Genomic DNA, 18,118 nt, shown 5'->3' on the forward strand with positions numbered 1-18,118 from the left:
TTTACGGGTATTGTATTTATTGGCCCAGTAATATATACAGTGATTTCTGTCCAGAGTGAACTCTAAGAAGCTGGTGTTGTTCAAGACATTTCATAAATAAACTCTTCTCCACCCAGTTTAGGATATTAATAGTGCCCTTGACATGTGATAGGGGAGCTACTTTCAGTCTTATTCAGTGGAAAGACATAATGACATTGATTCTTAAGTTATTGTCTTGTGGGGCCAGTGACAGTAAATCTTATCCATTGTAGCTTCTCTACTTGCTTCTGCAAGCAAATTAAATATATATTTATAACATTGTTCAAACAGTATATACTGTATACCAACCTTATGCATTTTGAAGTCATGGTTACGGTCGTGGTTGGCTCAATGCTATTCCAGCATGCACTGGGGGGAGAGGTGGGGTCTGTCACATGGTTAGTTAAAGGTAACCCACAAAGGCAAGGGGGAGCATACAAACGCCACACAGAAACACCCCACTCAGCTACTGGACTTGACCCCCCAGTACCAGTATGATTTGAGTAGGGCTGCAACTACCGATTATTTTTCTTACTGATTAATATTGATAGATTAATATGATTGATCAAGTATTTAGGTTATGAACAATCAGAATAAATGCAAAGAATTCCCATCACAAAGATATTCAGTTTAAAATGATAAAAAACACAAAAAGCAGCGAATCCTATAATCTAAGGAGCTTGAACCATCACATATTTGCCATTTTCAATTGATTAAATGACTGAAATTATTAATCAAAATTGTTGCTGATTAATTGTCAATTCATTTTTTCAACTCTATATTTGAGTCCTGGCTCAACAAATGTGCAACTCAGAAGACCGTTATTTAGATGACGCGTCACTGCCATCAGTGATGCTATGTTCAGCACAGAAAAGCCTCCGTGTTTTGAAGAGGATTTTTTTAATTGGGGGACATTTCAGTCAAAGATTTGAAGTTATTTTCAAGTGAGGTTCATTCATTGTCAGTCAGATGAGGAAGTGACTCACCTGTGCTCACTTAGTGCTCCATCTAACAGCCCCACAGACTTCACTTATAAGCTTTCATTTCCTTTTACCGGTACATTAACAGATTGTTGCCCCCATAGGTTCCATTATCCTCACAATGGCCGAGATGGACATCATGAATCACGGAAATACCAACGCTTAAGCCTTCCATTTGTGAGCAAATCTGATGCCCTTGGGAGATGTTCCTAAGTATGTACTGTGTTTTTTTTGTCAGTTTACTTTTATGGGGGAGAGCTAAAGTCATTATAGACCTGGTCCAGGGAGCCGGAGGAGTACATTAACTTGACTGGATTGACAACTGGAAAAGATATGTTTTCTATCTTTGTGTTGCTATTTGTGATCCAGAAGTCCACATTGTCGGTTACTGATATTCACCTTTGATTTATTTGCATGTTAAAACAGATTCAAACAAAACTATAATCACTGCATTTTCACTTACATGTTGGACAGCTGAGAAATATACATTAGAGTGGGCAACGTAATAAAAACTGCATCTAAGCTGTCGTCTACTAATCAAGGCTCTTCTCTGTATTATGTGGCATACTGCCAAGTACTACGATATAGTCTTTCATCAGCCTCTTGCAGAAGTCTACTGTTGACCTGTTATTTCTGCAGAGGGGAATTGTTTTCATGCACAACAGATACTTCTTATTGTTTCATGATTTGGCTTCTACACGGTAGACCTTTTCCCAGAATTGTGTTACCCGTTATCAGTGCTGATATAGAAACATGAGAGCCACTCTGAGGTCTGCACAGCATCCACAATCACCCGGATGATGGGAGAGGAAGACAGACAGATTGAGGCAAAGCAGGCTGAGGGGAGTGCCCTTCAGCAGATGCAGTGAGGGGTCTGCAGATGGCGACATGAGGGAGTGGTAGAAAAGGAAGGAAGACTGGTGGGGGGGGCGTAGAAGAGTAGGAGGGAGAGGATGAGGACTGGTGGGAGTGGAACATGCCAGCGCCCGGCAGCAGTGACTAGGGAATCATGTTTCTCAGACCCAGCTGTAAGACTGGGGAGAGGGGAGGAGAGAGGCTGAGCCACAAACCCCTTTGGACACTCCCAGTTTTCTAATGTCCTGAACTAAGTTAACAGTCCCTGGACTCTCCTTAAGTCAGAATCTCAGAGTACAGGGCCAGCGTGACGTACACACCTCCCCAGACCCTCTCTCAAGACGGCCATCCAGGCTCTTACCCCTCCGTATCTGAGGCCCTTGCCGAGGGAGCCGTCCTGAAGGATACTCACCTCTGGAGGTCTGATTCATAATTTCCCCAGTGAAATCTGTACTTTTGGTAAGTATCACTCTTTTTCTTATCGAAGACAAATCCAAATTGCAGTTATTCTTTCTTACTTTAGCTGCAGTTGCATGCAGGCTTTACTGAAGTCATGCTTTTATGTCTTATATTTCTGCCTCTGGTTCTAATTTACTGCACAAACCTCCCTGCCCGTCTCGTTTCGGAGTTATATATTTTATTGGACGGGCAGAGGCTGTTGACTTGTTTGTTGAATTCTTCACATAATTGTGTGCAGGAAAAAGGCAGCTATGGGTAATTATCAGGACACGGATCCCTCTGCACTTGGGAGATGGCGCATTCGTATGAGGGATAACAGGGGATTTAAACTTAAACCAAATACCAGCCGCACATAGCATACAGTATATGTATAAAGTTATTGGTCTTCATGGCTGAGCTCTTTATTCACAGTTTCTATCCTCATGAGTAATGTCTTTGTGTGTTTGTGTGTCTGTGTGTGTGGTCAATGAACTCCCTCAAGAAGTGGCCATGTGTGACTCATCCCTGAGGAGAGCACCAATCCAGAGCACTTAAGCATGGCCCCAAAAATAAAAACAACATAACGTGACCTAATTGGAGCTTGAAAGTCTGGACCTGAAGTATGAAGGAGAGTGTGTTAAACTTGCAGAAGTACAATCTGAAAAACTTGAATGGAAAATCAAAAGGTGTTTGACGTGGCTGTTCAGAGAAGACGCTAAACATCAAAGCACAATTTAGTTTGTGGAGCAAATAGCTGTGGAAAATCCGCCTCACTTTCATGATCAGTCTCCTTCCCGAGTAGGAGCGTGATATTAAATTGTGAAGCAACCGCAAATACATTCCTTGCATCACATTAGTCATACTGTGGTGTGGCTGGCAAAGGGAGTTGTGAAACATAGAGAACCCAAGATTAGATCTTTTTGTTTCAGGAAACAATGAAAGGAAATGATAGATGTCAGACAGGAATACAGATAAACAGACCTTAGAAAACCTTCCCATGTGTGTGAGTGTTTGATCCACATTTATCAGCAAACAACAGAGATTATCGCGGTGCACTGAAAAACAGAAAGTTTGCAGTGCATTTGTCTTATTCTGCATCAGTTTCTCTGCTTTAAATGAGACACTTTATGAATGTGTAAGGATCGAATCTGTGGTGTGTTGTACCCATTTTTGCCCTCTCAGACAAAGTTTTTCTTTTGGGCTATATCAATAAAAGTATCTTTTTCATAAAGCTGCAGTTATAAGTATATAACTCAGTGGAATACCAACAATTTTAATTTTTTATGTTTGCCTCAGATGTTGAGAACACCACAGTCTGCAGTCCTGCTGGCAGCTCTGTGAGGCTGTACTTTGCCACATTGATAAAGTTAAATGATATTATCAGCATGCCAACACGCGTACAGTGGCAGTGCTAACATGATGATGTTCAGCAGGTACAATGTTTACCATTTTTACCATCATTGTTCAGTGTGTTATCTTTCTAACATTTCCTAATTAGCTCTGAACACAAAGTGCAGCTGTGACTGATGACAATGCCATTAGTTTTGGCTGTACAGTATTTGGTCATGAACCAAAGTGGAAAAAAAACTGAAATCGTGATCAGATGATAGCGCTAGATGAAAAGTTAATCACCAAAGTTACTGCAAATCATTTTAAATGGGACAGGGATGAGTCTACCAATATATATGACAATCCTTCCAATATCCATGGAGACATTTCACAAATGTCAACCTCATGGTTGCGCTACAGGAAACCTAAATCATTAGGATTCATCGTCCGCTAACCATGAATGTCTGTACCAAAATTCATGGCAATACATCTAATAGTTGTTGCGATATTACAGTCTGGTGGACCAACTGATGGACTGCAAATCAAATATAGAGCGATAAAGTGATTGGGCAAGTGGTCTCAAGCTTTTGGACCACACTATCTATCCATCAGTCTATCTATCTGTCTATCTATGCAGTATATATACAGTATTTATTTTACACTGTTAAGAACAATATATGAAAGTTTCCTTTTTCGGTAGCATGTTTTTGCTGATTTTTTTCATTCATAATCCAAAAAATTGTAAATTATAATCACACAATCATATATAAATAAATCAGATTTAAGAAAAAAAAATCCATCTCTGTCTAGTCCTGGTTTCTATCTGACCAGGCTGAGGCAAGCACAGACTGCTGAGTGTGCGTATTTTTTCTTTGTCAGCAGGCAGATTGCAGGAGTCTGCAAATTGATGGCTCGACAGGATCAAGATTTAAATGCGCACTCGTATAACTTGAAGAGACGTTGGCAGTTAGAAAAACAATTGCAGATAGTCCAGTCTACTGCTTTATATATAGTACTTGCAGATTGCGTTAGTAACCTCTCTTTTTCAACTTCAATGACCTTTTGAGGATACCGTATATCTGTTTGTCCCAGTTCCATATCACAGATGTCAGGGTCAGCAAATGAACAGTACCTGGTATTTATTCCGGACTTTGCCTAGGGACACTTAAGCCTTGCATTTACTTGTCAACACAGGAGTTTGAGCCAAAATCCTACTGTCAAAAATAAGAATAAGAATTCCCTCTGCCACTGCCCAGCTGATCATGATTTTGTAAAAAACAACAGAATGGCAGGTTTTTGAAGGTGATGGATGGAGATGTTTCATATCCCTGGATCAGCGGGGAAGTTTTCTATGAACAAAGTGAAGTACTAATATCCTTCCTTAACAACTCTTATCAAGTTTCCTTTCAGTGATATACTGAACCAGTTGTTCCAATAAAGACACTGCTCAGTGTCTAAGAAGAGAGAAATGAAGTTTGTGTAACCGACAGTATGAACCAGGGTGCTGCTTAAATTGTGCTCAGCAAATCTAATGTGGACAAGTGAAGATTAATATTATACTGTGTTTATCTGTATTTGGATAGTTTATGGAGCAGTTGGATGAACAAAGAGCTTTTGTAAATTTTTATCTTGTTTAGATACAGGGAGAAACATCTGGAACAATTCACTAACATCTGCTTCTTTTTAGCAGCAAATTTCCATTGGCATGATTCAAGGATAACAATGGATCCTGAAACCTCTCGTGAGTAAATGTTATTCATTTAGACTGAAGATGCATAACTTGTGATGATTTTACATTTTGTTTGAAGATTTATGGTCTAATAAATTTTCAGCATTAAATTCATATATCCTATTTAAATCAGTAGTAGTAAAATCATTAATCGGAACTAGTTACCTACTATTCCTCTCCCTGGCCTGCCAGTTCTGATGGTGTAGTATCTAAGTGTGACCTAATTATGACTTTTGACTTTGTGCAGGTATCCAAGATGACCCAGATGTCAAGTTGATGGTGGCAGGATCGACTCTGAGAAAAGTCAAGTCCCGTTCATGGAAGAAGCAGCGGCATTTCCGCCTCCTGGACGATGGCCTGACGATCTGGTACAAATCCAGATGGGCAGGGAAATGTCACTCCACCTGTGAGTAGAGAAGCGTGTACATATGTTTGCATGCATGATTGTACTGACATACTAACTGTTATTTCATTCATTTGATTCTCCCTGTAAATAAACCACCTTACATAGAGTTTAAGTTCCTTGAAATTGTGGAGTCAATTTTCAAGTTATAAACATGAACTTGGAGTGTTCCTGTAGCCTATTGGTTAAGGGGCATATCACATACCCGCAATGTCCCCAGTTCAATTACAGCCAGGGACCTTTGTTGCATGTCATACCCCTCTGTCTCCCCCTTCATATCCTGTCTGTCCCTCTACTATCATCTACCCAATAAAGGCGAAAATGCCAAAAAATAATCTTAAAAAAAGTGGACTTTACCACGAGCAGCATTTCTTCGCAGGCTGCGTAGAAACCCTCTTTCTTTTAGCCCAAACCGTAACCCCATGGCACTAACTTCACGTTATGTGAAGCATTTTTTCATAGCCCGGACCAGTGGCCAGGCAGCCGGCGAAAAATCCAGGAAGTTACTAGATTGATTTTGTTACCTTTGGACAGACCAGGGTAGCTTTTTCCTCCTGTTTCAGTGGTTTCAGTGGTTTCCTGGTATCGGTCTTCTCATCTAACTCTCTGCAAGAAAGCAAATATGGTTATTTAAGTGTTGAAGCATTGCTTTAAGAAGTTTACTTCAGTACAATGGAGATCCTATAAACACTGTGCAAAGCAACAGAAAAGCTTAATTAAGTAAAGTTTATTGGTGTAGCCCAACGCTAGATACTTATTACAGAGTGGAAATACAAAATAGAAACGTGGGACTGTAATCCAATAATAGTTAATAGGTCTAGTTCAAGATTCTCTATGATTTATGTACTTATGAGAGTAACTGAGAGGAACACAAGGCGAACAAGGGCATAGTATTAAAACCTCCCAACGTGTACCTCTACCAATTTGAATTGAGATCGTTTTAGCTAAACTTCCCACTCAACACACGTTCTCCACACTGTCTTAGTCTCAGTGACCGAGTTGGAGGCAGTGCGCGAGGGCCACCAGTCGGAAGTCCTGCTGAGCATTGCTGAGGAGTTCCCCGCTAACCTCTGCTTCACCTTGGTGTTTCACGGTCGTCAAGGCAACCTGGACCTTGTGGCGGAGTCTCCAGAGGAGGCCCGGGCTTGGATCCAGGGAGTGCGCAAGTTAATTCAGAAGGCTCAAATGATGGATGAGAAGGAGAGGCTGGACCAGTATCCTTTGTACTCTGGTACATCACTGTGTTAGGTATTTTCTGAAGAATAACTGTGTTTATTCTGATGTTGACTCATAAATTATACTGGTTCATCCCTCCTCTTTCTGAGCAAAGCTGCAAGTAGTCTGCTTAAAAGGTGAAACTATTCTATCCCTTTCTAACTTTGCGCAACCCATTAGATTATTTCAGCAGTGGACATCTGATTTCCTAGTAGAACTCTCTCATTAACATGTTTGAAGTTCCAAATGGAAAAATAAAGTTCTTTAAATTTGAATTTTCATTAAACTGCACATCTGAGTTTCCCTCAGCATCGTCTCAGATGGGTCTGGGACTGGTTTCAGAAAGCTGACAAAAACAAAGATGGGAAGATGAATTTCAAAGAAGTGCGGACACTGCTGAAGATGATGAATGTAGACATGAATGAAGAACATGCGCTCTATCTCTTTACGGTAAGATTTTTAAAATGTGATGGTAAGAGGATGGAGCAGAATTAGTGATTCATCTGAAACTCAGGTTTTAAAGACCTGTCACCCTTGTTTTTAATTTTTGGAATTTGCTTTTACTTATTTAACTTCAAGAATGAGCCACCCAGGTTTCAGAGCTTTGCTCCAGCTTTCTTAGAAGTGACATGTTGCTGGCGGTGGACACTTTAGCTGTTGAAGGGACTGGGCCTTTGTCCTGGCACAGGCTCAAAAAACTGGTTTTCATATGTTCAGTTTTGGTTTAATTTGGTTTTTAATATAAGCACAATTTGTTGAACTTTTTGTTTTCTTTTTCCGACCATACAGCATATGATAAGACCAAAAATATGTAAAAGATTGACATATTTCTTCATAATAGATCCATTCTTTTTCCAAAAAATATAACAAATACAATACTCTTCCTTTATTTCCACAGATGGCTGACAAGTCAGAGAGTGGCTCCTTAGAAATCGAGCAGTTTGTCCACTTCTATAAGATGCTGACTCAGAGGGATGAAATATGGAAAGTGTTCCAGGACTACTCTGGAGATGGAGAGAAGTTAATGTTGGAGGAGCTGGTGAGCTTCCTGAGGATAGAGCAACAGGAAGGAGAGCAGAGTGCCCAGCATGCCCAGGAGCTGATTGATCGCTATGAACCATCTGAGACAGGTAAAGGTGGCTGTGACTTAGAGCAGCATCTTCATGCAGTCATATTCATGTTTTATTTAAAATACAGTCCACGTGATTGCTGTAATAATAGAAAAATTCATAAGATAGTTTGATATTGAATATTTATTGTAAATATTTATTGTGAACAAAAATGTAATATTCTCAGTATTTTTCAGAGCAGTAGCACTTTGTTTCATTGATTTACACCCACCTCATACATCAGTATATGTAACGTATATATCTGCTGCAGATCAGAAAAGGTTGGTATTAGCATTTTATTTCCAAGGATAGTTAGGCTGAAAGCTTATACTTCCTGTCTGATGTTTTTGGTATCTGGAAGTCTTAATGTGATGTGTTGTATAAAATTGTCTAACTATTAAGGTTTGACATTTCAATAACATTTTATTATTGTGCAGTACAGTGTTTTTGCTTTTAAGTGTTATGCATTCGCAGTTTAATTTAACACGTGAAGAGCCAACTCTCTCTTTAGGCTTGAATTTCCACTTGAAACTATAGACTATATTTGCAGTTTTAGATAAACAAGAGTTAGCATGCTAACAATGGCCAAAATAGCACTAAACCCACAGAACAGCTGAGGCTGATGAGAACCTGTTAGTTATTTGGTAATTAATCAAAGTAATGGATCATTTAAATTTTTGGCCTGATCAGGACACTAGATGAAAACTCAGGGGATCACCAGAGTGATGAGGATTTATCCTCTTGGGACCTTGAGTACCTGCAGCAAATTCTATTGCAATCCACCCAATAATTCTCAAGACATTTCACTCAAAACTAATATGTCCGGACAAAATTTCATGGGAATCCATGCGGAACTTGTTGAAATATTTCAGTCTGGACCAAAGTGGTCCAATAACCCGACGGACCAACACTGCCATTGCTAGAGCCACATAGCTGCTAGCATGGCCCTACAACCTGGAGGTCTTTGTGACTGAACACTTGCAATAAAATAACACATAATTTGAGTGTGTGAATACCTTTCTTTCTAATCAGCTTATATTTATTAAGCCTAATTAAACGTTGCATTAAAACCATCCAGCACCTCAGCAGAGACTTACAGTATATGAACTGTGCTGCCTTTTGATCAGAGGATGCTGAAGAAAAATAGTCTTTGATCTAGTGTTACGGTAGATTTCTAAATTTAAATTTTTGGAAATTCATTGCTTGAATGACTGTCAGTTTTTGTGGACCAAAAAATCTGGACTCTGCTGAGCCATCTCCATCTGTTTCCCTCTGTGCAGCCAAGAAGCAAGGGGCCATGTCACTAGACGGCTTCCAGATGTACCTGTGCTCCCAGGAGAGCTCCATATTTAAACCGGAGCACCAGGGTCTTAACCAGGACATGAGCCAGCCGCTCAACCACTACTTCATCTCCTCCTCACACAACACCTACCTCCTGGAGGACCAGCTCCGAGGACATAGCAGCATAGAAGCATACATCCAGTGAGGACCGCTGCATACACACCACACACACCACAAACAGGACAGAGACTTTGTAAATGATAGAAGGATAGAATAGTAGGACAATAAAATGGCTGTTAGGCAGATTAGACAATGCCATTGAAGTGTATTTAAGAGAGAGGACAAATAGGCCGACAGAGAGCTGAGTTGTTAAGGTTGAAACAAAAACTAGGAAAGACCCATAAACAATTTTCCAGTGATAAGAGACACAAGGGTTTCAATGCATTTCCAAAAATTCAATGTTTTTCTTCGTCTGAAGCCTTGTGTGAGACAGGCAAAAAAAAAAAATAGATACAGTATTAATTGGAAATTAATTGATGGAAGCGTTACATTGAAACAAAAACAAGACAAACAATCGTCTTTACTTACATTTGTATGTGTGTTTAGGGCTCTGAAAAGAGGCTGTCGCTGTGTAGAGGTGGACTCCTGGGACGGCAGTGATGGAGAGCCCGTTGTGTATCACGGTCACACTTTCACATCCAAGATTCAATTTAGAGACGTCATTTCAACACTCAAAGAATATGCCTTCAAGGTAGGCAGCACAGGCACAATACCTGTACTTGTATGCAGCATGCAACCCAGTCAGGTTTTAAAAAATTATAAAAGTAGCATGTCTTTTAAGTACATTTTAAATCAAATGGACAATACAGAATAATGGGTAAATTGTTTCTGGAAATAAAAGTTGCTGTTGACATTTTTTCAGTGCTGTGAGTGTCAGCTTCATTGTATTGGGGTGAATTCACAGGCATATATCTCAAAACCCACTGTTTAAATATGAAGCTAAACTGAATCCTAGATTACTCCAGCAACACAGAGGGAGCAACTGGTAACCTTTCCTGCCACTGGAATCAAACATACCCTTGCTAACTGACCTACATGGAAAACAACCAGGAACTTCTCATGTGTCCCCACCTCCTCATTTTATCCTCGTCAAACTTTCCTACTTAACTTTAGGAGGATAGGATGAAGAAACTATTTTGGAGGATTGTGGAAACTTTTGCTTAATGGAAACTAAATACAATACTGCAATTTAATTTGCCACTGTTTGTTAGGAGTTGAAATAATTTCAACATGAATAAACGAGAAGACAGACAAAATAGCTGCTTGGTCATTTTAAGAGTAAAGTGTCTTCTCATTCTTGTTTGACAGACATCAGAGTTCCCAGTCATCCTGTCCCTTGAGAACCACTGTGGTGTAGAGCAGCAGACAGTCATAGCTCAGCACCTCAGCCAAATCTTGGGTGACACATTACAGACCACCCTTCTGGATGGACAGACCCCTCACCAACTTCCTTCTCCACAGGTTAGAATCTGTTTGAGTTTTTATTTTTTTGTCAAATGTGCAAATTTTAGGGTGAGGCACACTTGAACTCTTTTTTCCTTTCAAGCTGTCCTGAAACTTACAAGGAACACAAATGCTAGTGACTCTGAGAGGCTGTAAGGTTCCGTCTAAATAAAACCAAAGTACTGAACAAATTGATGCTAGATGAAAAGTCAGACCAAAAGCAGTGGGATTCATCCTAAGGGCACCATGGAAATCTATTCAATGACATTTCATGACATTCCATCCACTTGTTGTCGAGAAAACCATAAATATAAATGTCATGGAGGTGCTAGAGGAAATGCCAGGGGATCACCAAAGTCAGCAGCATACATCTTCTGGGGACAATGATTTACTGTACAAATGTGATTACAATAGTTGTTGAGATATTTTCATCTGACCTTAACCAACTGAAAAACCAACTTTACCATCCCTAGAGCCATACTGCTAGCATGGCTAAAAAAAGAACTGACAATGGATATCAGAAGGCCTCATTAGATTACCTGCTATTTGTGTTGCAAATCATCTTACCAGATTTGGTTTCTATTCAGTATGTACAACTCAGTCAATTTTTTCCTACGCTCTGGTGGCATGGCTCTTTAGATGGCAGTGTCGCTTTGGTCGAGACTGAAATATCTTGGAAACTGTTGGGTGGATCACTATAAAATTTAGCACAGGCATTAATGGTCCCCAGAGAATGAAATATAATGTAACTTCGGTGACTTTCCACCTAGCGCCATCTTCAGGTCATAAATTCATTTGTCCACTAGTTACCTGCAAAGCTTTATCAGCCCAGCCGTACTTCGTTTTGTTCATTGACATTTACCTCAAAGCACCACTGTGCCTACGTACGACCCGACAGAGTGGCGTGCCTGGCTGTCATGTCTTGTCTTCAGATACATTGTGTAGCTTTTACATTCTGTTTTTTTGTATTGCAGTTTTGAAGTATGGTTACATGGTTAATGGTTATGTTACGTTTAGTCACGTATTAATATACTGACAACCTATACTGACTAACAATAATGTTTTAAAGTCTGATATGAGGTTTCAGTAAACATTCTGCTTTGAGTTTAGTATAAACTTTCGGGAATAAAATGTTTTCAGACATTACCCTGCCCAATCTGAGGGGAGCGTAGGTTTAAACAACAATACAGAGACATTTTAAAGATTAATGGTCTATTAGTGTCTTGTTATCCATCTTACACTGAACCTAAAAGCAGCAGTATAACTTCCAAATCTTTTTCCATTACAGCACTTAGGACAATCAGTTCTAACTTGAAGTAATGGCAGACAATTGTTATGCGGAATTCCACTGAGGATTTTTCCAATAAAACAGCAGTACATTGCTGCATTTAGTTAGTAGACAGCAAAGAGCAAGAAGATGGACGACCTTCATGAGTAGTCTGGTACTGAAGACAAGTAGTGCTTATGGTTATATCTGAGTTTTCTGTCAGTTTGTCCGCCTGGCCACATTCCAACACCCATTCAGCATCTTCTACTGACATGTGGAACAACATGGATTTCTTTATGCATCTGGTTTAAGTTAAATTCTCAACTTTTCTCATTCACAATTTCAAATGAGCAGAACAATACTACACATGTAAAGGAAAAGCTGACATTACATGCAGTATGTAGACATGTTCTGTAGCTCTCATGACTGCATGCATGTTTATTTGTGTTCAATACAGGAACTGAAGGGGAAGATTTTGCTGAAAGCCAAGAAGATTGGTGGTCTAGAAGACTGTCTCGATGAAACCCTGACAGATGAGGTTAGCGATGAGGAAGAGATGACAAACGGTGATGCTGAGAGCCCGTCTGCAGAAGACCCACCTGCTGAGTATGGGAACGAAAATGACAAGGTTTTGTACTTTGTGACAATCTTCGATCCAGTGGTTTCCTGCTTTTACCCTATCTACCCTATTTAATCCTGGAGAGATTTTATTTCTTTTAGCACTGTTAGACCATGCTTCTTCAGTTTTCTTCAGAGTGGAAGCGAAGATATGCAGAGACAGTGAACGATATCAGAGGCGATAGTGAAGCAAGACAGGAGTAACTGGTGCTTCACAGTAAGGAGAGACAGGAAACTGGGTTGGGACATAGACAGGGTGGCAAGTCTGAGGTGAAAAAAAAAGGGAGATAGTGAAAAGAAACAGGAAACGGATTTTTAAAAGAAGACAGATATGGGACAAAGAAGAAAGATAGTGAAGTGAGTGATTCCAATGTGCTTCTCCTTTGCTGTAGGAAAACCAGCTCCTGTAAGAAATATCTATTTGAAAATATCTAAATCTGCATTTTATTATTAACTAAGCCAGTAAGCCACGAACATTTTATTTACAAGGCAGTGCTTAAGGGACGTTAATTTTACACTTGTATTACTGAAGTGCCCAGTGCAGCTACAGCATTTCCCTGCTGGCCAGTGAGAAATGAACGGAAGGGCTGGCGAGTCTGGAGAAATACTGTTGATGTCTGAACCCAACAGCAAAACAAACACACCCCTTCCTGAAGCTTTCCTTCAAAAGCTCGTCCCCCAGATCAATGGACGGACATTGCCAAGGCAACAACACAACGGCAGAATCCAATGCACCTTACAAGGCTCCTTCTCATAGCTGAAGCAAAACAAACCTTGTAATATAAATCGTCAACAAACACAGCATCCAAAACACAACGGTTTAAAAAACTAGCAAGAGTTAGTTGTTTAGATTGATTTTACAAAACTACAGTGACAGAGGAGGGGACCGTAGCTTTGTAGCTAAGCTAACAAGCGAGGTAACGTTACATCACTTCATATAACCCCACTGTGTGCTTTTAGGTCTTTGTCACTACAAAACCTGTCTGCATGTTGTACGGGACAATTACCATGATAAAAAGCAAACGACGAGACAGCAAGTAATGTAACTCATGTTAGCTAGGTTGTGGGTTAGCAAAACCCCCGCCAGAGTTGCTGCTGCCAAGCTGACGTGCAGAGAGGAGGAGGGGGTTTCCCAGAGCCAGCGCAGCAGCCCCGAAGAGCGCCAGAGCACCCTCCGCATGCGTCCTCATGCCTTTCGGCTCTCGGCAGGGAAACCTCACAGATGTCTCTGATCGGGCCTGATCATAGCACTTCTGCTTTAGTTTCTGTTTATCTGACCTTCTCCGCTTTGGCTGTTTCTCGGCCATCCCTCCTTCTTGATAACGCAATTATGTTGTGGAGTGCACGCCGCCGCCGTGCACTGGCCTTCGCGTTGCCAGACAGTCTCTGTCCGAGCCACTTTGTTCATATCCCATTTACACAGCCACGGCTGTTTAGGAACACTGGATCTTTTTTTTTTTTCAGCACACACACACACACACAAACACACAGAACTGACAGCTAACAGAATTTTACAAAAAGTGTATTAGATTAGAATGGTTGATTCTTCCTTTAACCGGAAGCGTTTGTGGCTTTAATCATTTAATTAGAGTTGATGAGGCAAAGAGAGAATCACAAGTATTTTACCCAGACTTTTTAGTTGCTTTAAAGCTTTCATTGAGAATTTCATTTTGTTAATTTGTCTACTATAAAGTAAAATGAAATTACAACCAAACAGTGTGAAAAAAGTTGTAAATTAAAAAATAAATAAATAAATAAAACCTGGAAATTTGTCCACAACAATGCAAAATTACAACCAATTAGCAGCTGTCATCTCATTTCATTCCTCTAACACAGACATATTCAAGTGTTGTTCTCATTTTTCTTTTTATATGAAAAAGTATTCTTATTGTTGAATGATGTAATAATGGCTTATTTTACAATAAACCATAATTAAATGTTACATATTCAGCACTAAATATTATTTATATATACCTCACAAAAACAATAAAATATTCTCCCAGAACAATTTTTTACACTAATTGTTTGTAATTTTGTTTAGCTGTGAAAAAATGATCATGCAATTATTTTCTATTTTCAAAGTTTTTTCACACTTTAGATGCAATTTCATTGTAGTAGTAAACCAATTACAGGGTAATTATTAGTTAATTACTGGCCTCTGATTTACAGGGCTAATGTTTAGAGTGATGGGAGTAGGAGTTGCTTATCGACTAATTTTGTATTCTCCCCTTTTGCAGAAATCCAAGTCCAAACTGTCAAGGGAGCTGTCGGACTTGGTGGTTTACTGCAAGAGTGTGCACTTCCATGGCTTCAAGCACGCTTGTTTACACGGCAAATGCTATGAGATGTCCTCATTCTCTGAATCCAAGGCCAAGAGGCTAGCTAAGGAAGCAGGTACCATTAGTATGAGGGAACAGTGTGTTTTGGAAAAGGGTCGAGAACTACTGAATCTCAAGTGGATATCATATTCCTCAGATAAAATATCATACCTGTTTAATGACTATGATACCTTATATATGTGTAAAATAGTGTATCTTTTCACATGATTATATTATTTATTACCGTATCTGCGTTATAGTCGATTCTCAAGTCGATTCCTCTGTGTTCATGCTATAGAAATACATTAGCTTTATTCTTTTCAAACCTCTCTTCAGGGATGGATTTTGTGCAGTACAACACAAGGCAGCTGAGCAGGATTTACCCCAGTGGCCTCAGGACAGACTCCTCCAACTACAACCCGCAGGACATGTGGAATTTGGGCTGTCAGATAGGTGAGGGGAAGATTGCCCTCTGCTGGTTGAACCATACTTTTTCTCTAAAATCGCTGATGTCCCCTGTTTCTAGTCTTAATACAGGAATGCTCTGATGTCCAGAGCCACATGAACTGATTTGTGCTTGACTTGAACGGTTACATATAATGCTCTAGCATAATGCATTTACATGCGTTTAAGCACTTTCAGGATCAGAAGCATTTAATAATTATGCTTTTTTGGAGTTAATCCCTGTGTGATAAGAAGATAGCTTGAGCCTGTCAGTTCATCAAATTGCCAGTTTGGTACAGTTTAATTTGTCAACTATAAGTAGCAATTGTTACAACTGTTAAGTTGCTTCATTTTTAATTTGTCCAGCGTTTTGAAATACATGTATAAGCCCAACTGGATATCTAAACCCAGAGAGAAGTGCAAATCCATCGGTTTACAGATGATTGCCTTTGTCACTCCGTCTTTATTTGAAAGTTTATAGTGGAGAGTGTGAACATGGCGGAGGGAGTGGAGTGTTAGTGACAACATGCAACAAAGGTCGCTAGCTGGAATTGAACTGGGGGACGGTGCTATTACATGGCGTGTGCCGTAGACCGCTACCCGCTCTCATAAACTTTGATACCTAGATAGGTGTCTGATTCTTGGAAAAAATTGGATACAGCCAGCCACAATAAAAAAACAACAACAACAAAAAACAACACTAGTAAATGCATTATTTCCCCTCTTTCCCAAAGTGGCTCTGAACTTCCAGACAGCCGGTCTGGAGATGGATCTGAATGATGGGCTGTTCAGGCAGAACCGCTGCTGTGGCTACGTCCTCAAGCCTGACTTCATGAGAGATGGCAACACTCAGTTCAGTCCAGAGAAACCTGCGGAGCGGCAAGGCTACAGACCACTCCGCTTATCCATACAGGTTCCAAGCTAAATGACAGTGTGGTTGGATTGTGATATCAATGTGTAGCTGCTACTATCAGTGTGTTTAACTGTGTAAATGTGAAGCTTGGTGTGGCAGAAATCCAGAGAAAATTTGTAATATTTTCTTCTGTGCAAGTAATTCTGTGTATCTAATACTCAAATACAGTATGTTTGTGTGTTTATCAGGTGATAAGTGGACAGCAGCTACCAAAGGTGAATCAGAAAGAGGGTTCTATTGTAGACCCCCTGGTCAGAGTGGAGATCTATGGAGTGCCACAGGACCAGGCCAAGGAGGAAACCAGTCACATTAACAACAATGGTGAGAAAGTGTTCAGTATTTTTTATACAGATATTACATGTACTTCCTTAACATAGATGATTTTGATAACATGAGGGCCAGGATGTGAAATAATGAATAAAAGTTTGCAAAAAGTGGGAAAGTGGAAATAAAAAAGTCACTTCCCAGTTGGTCGTGTTCACTTCTTTAATGGCCTCTACCTGCAGGTTTTAACCCAGTGTGGAACGAAACTCTCAATTTCGTCATTCACACCCCTGAGCTGGCCCTGGTTCGCTTTGTTGTGGAGGATTATGACAAGGCGTCCAGGAATGACTTCATTGGACAGTTCACGCTTCCATTTATATGCATCCAAGCAGGTGAGCAGTGTGTACAGCACAGTGAACTGAAGCCACTAGGGTTATAGCTTCCATATAATATTCATTGAATATTTACATTAAGTCCTAGGCTGAGTCCAATTCCAGACACAGGAAAACCCAAGATTCACTCAGTACCACTGTGTTTAAAAGCTTATTCAAACATAAATCTTCTTCCTCTTTCCAGGATATCGTCACATACATTTGCTCTCTAAAGATGGAACAGCTATCCCGCCCTCTTCCCTATTTGTTAACATCAGCATTTCAGAGCTCACATGAAGAGGTCAACTCTGCAGCCAGAGGTGGTCACAAGTCCAATGTCTCCATGAATCTGACACGGGATTTTAATATGTGAATCTAGTACTTTAATCTGGTTTTGAGCATTTGCCAGGCTAAAGTAGGGTGTCATATGGAACAGTTTCCACAAACTTAAAATAGCAATCAGCAGGTAACATGTCAGAAATCAGACTTTGCTATTTTATTTTCAGCATTATTTACTGAAACAAAGATGTTGGAATTCTCTTATAGAGGAGGACACTCTGCCATTTGATTCTATCTTTTCAATGGAATTATTAGTGATCATCAGTGACAAAGTAGGATTGATGTATCTCCTTGAAGGCTAATCTATAAATTTACCAAGAAATTAGAAAACTACTAAGAAACAGGGACTGTCATAACAGTCCACGTTGCCCACAATGAAAAATTTAAGTTAAGGTAAGATGTCTGCCTGCATTTATTTCTGTTCTTATGCCTAACGTGCAATTCTACAAGTGAAGTCTTTATGATTTATTTCCCACAAGCTTTATAATTGTAATTATAATAATATCTTGTAATGTAGGAAAATGAAGGATTGCTGCATGTGTAGAATGTCTAAATATACCCGTTTTCCTTTAAATGTAGGCCTACTGTACATCCAGATGTAACAGTCCCTTTGAAATAACTGAAAGTGTCCACATTTTTAAAATGCAATGATAGAATATGAAATAATGCTACATATCAGTATTACAAATGTATTATTATAAAGTACTCATAGCTTTGCATCATG

At 39.8% G+C, this 18,118-nt stretch overlaps 1 protein-coding gene across 2 annotated transcripts; it reads left to right on the forward strand.

Moving 5' to 3' along the window:
* Positions 1-2,051: 2,051 nt before the first annotated feature.
* plcd4b (phospholipase C, delta 4b) lies at positions 2,052-18,117 on the forward strand. 2 transcript variants are annotated; one of them, XM_040147742.1, is made up of 16 exons: positions 2,052-2,312; positions 5,308-5,361; positions 5,597-5,755; positions 6,738-6,966; positions 7,288-7,417; positions 7,866-8,097; positions 9,357-9,558; positions 9,964-10,108; positions 10,726-10,878; positions 12,585-12,755; positions 14,983-15,139; positions 15,400-15,516; positions 16,242-16,420; positions 16,609-16,741; positions 16,927-17,076; positions 17,261-18,117. In XM_040147742.1, exons 2-16 carry the CDS (start codon positions 5,343-5,345, stop codon positions 17,350-17,352), a joined length of 2,268 nt encoding a protein of 755 aa, XP_040003676.1. In that variant the 5' UTR covers positions 2,052-2,312; positions 5,308-5,342; the 3' UTR covers positions 17,353-18,117. The 2 variants fall into 2 exon arrangements, with proteins under 2 accessions (XP_040003676.1, XP_040003674.1); XM_040147740.1 differs by having other exon boundaries at positions 5,311-5,361.
* The last annotated feature ends 1 nt before the right edge of the window (position 18,118 follows it).

The sequence above is a fragment of the Xiphias gladius genome, chromosome 16 (assembly GCF_016859285.1).
Source record: "Xiphias gladius isolate SHS-SW01 ecotype Sanya breed wild chromosome 16, ASM1685928v1, whole genome shotgun sequence".
Classification (NCBI taxonomy): domain Eukaryota; kingdom Metazoa; phylum Chordata; class Actinopteri; order Istiophoriformes; family Xiphiidae; genus Xiphias; species Xiphias gladius.

Excerpts from the sequence above, each read along its gene's own strand:
- plcd4b (XM_040147742.1), top strand. Across the intron at positions 5,756-6,737 it reads AGGGAAATGTCACTCCACCT|TCTCAGTGACCGAGTTGGAG; the intron begins GTGAGTAGAGAA and ends ACACTGTCTTAG. Across the intron at positions 10,879-12,584 it reads ACCAACTTCCTTCTCCACAG|GAACTGAAGGGGAAGATTTT; the intron begins GTTAGAATCTGT and ends TGTTCAATACAG.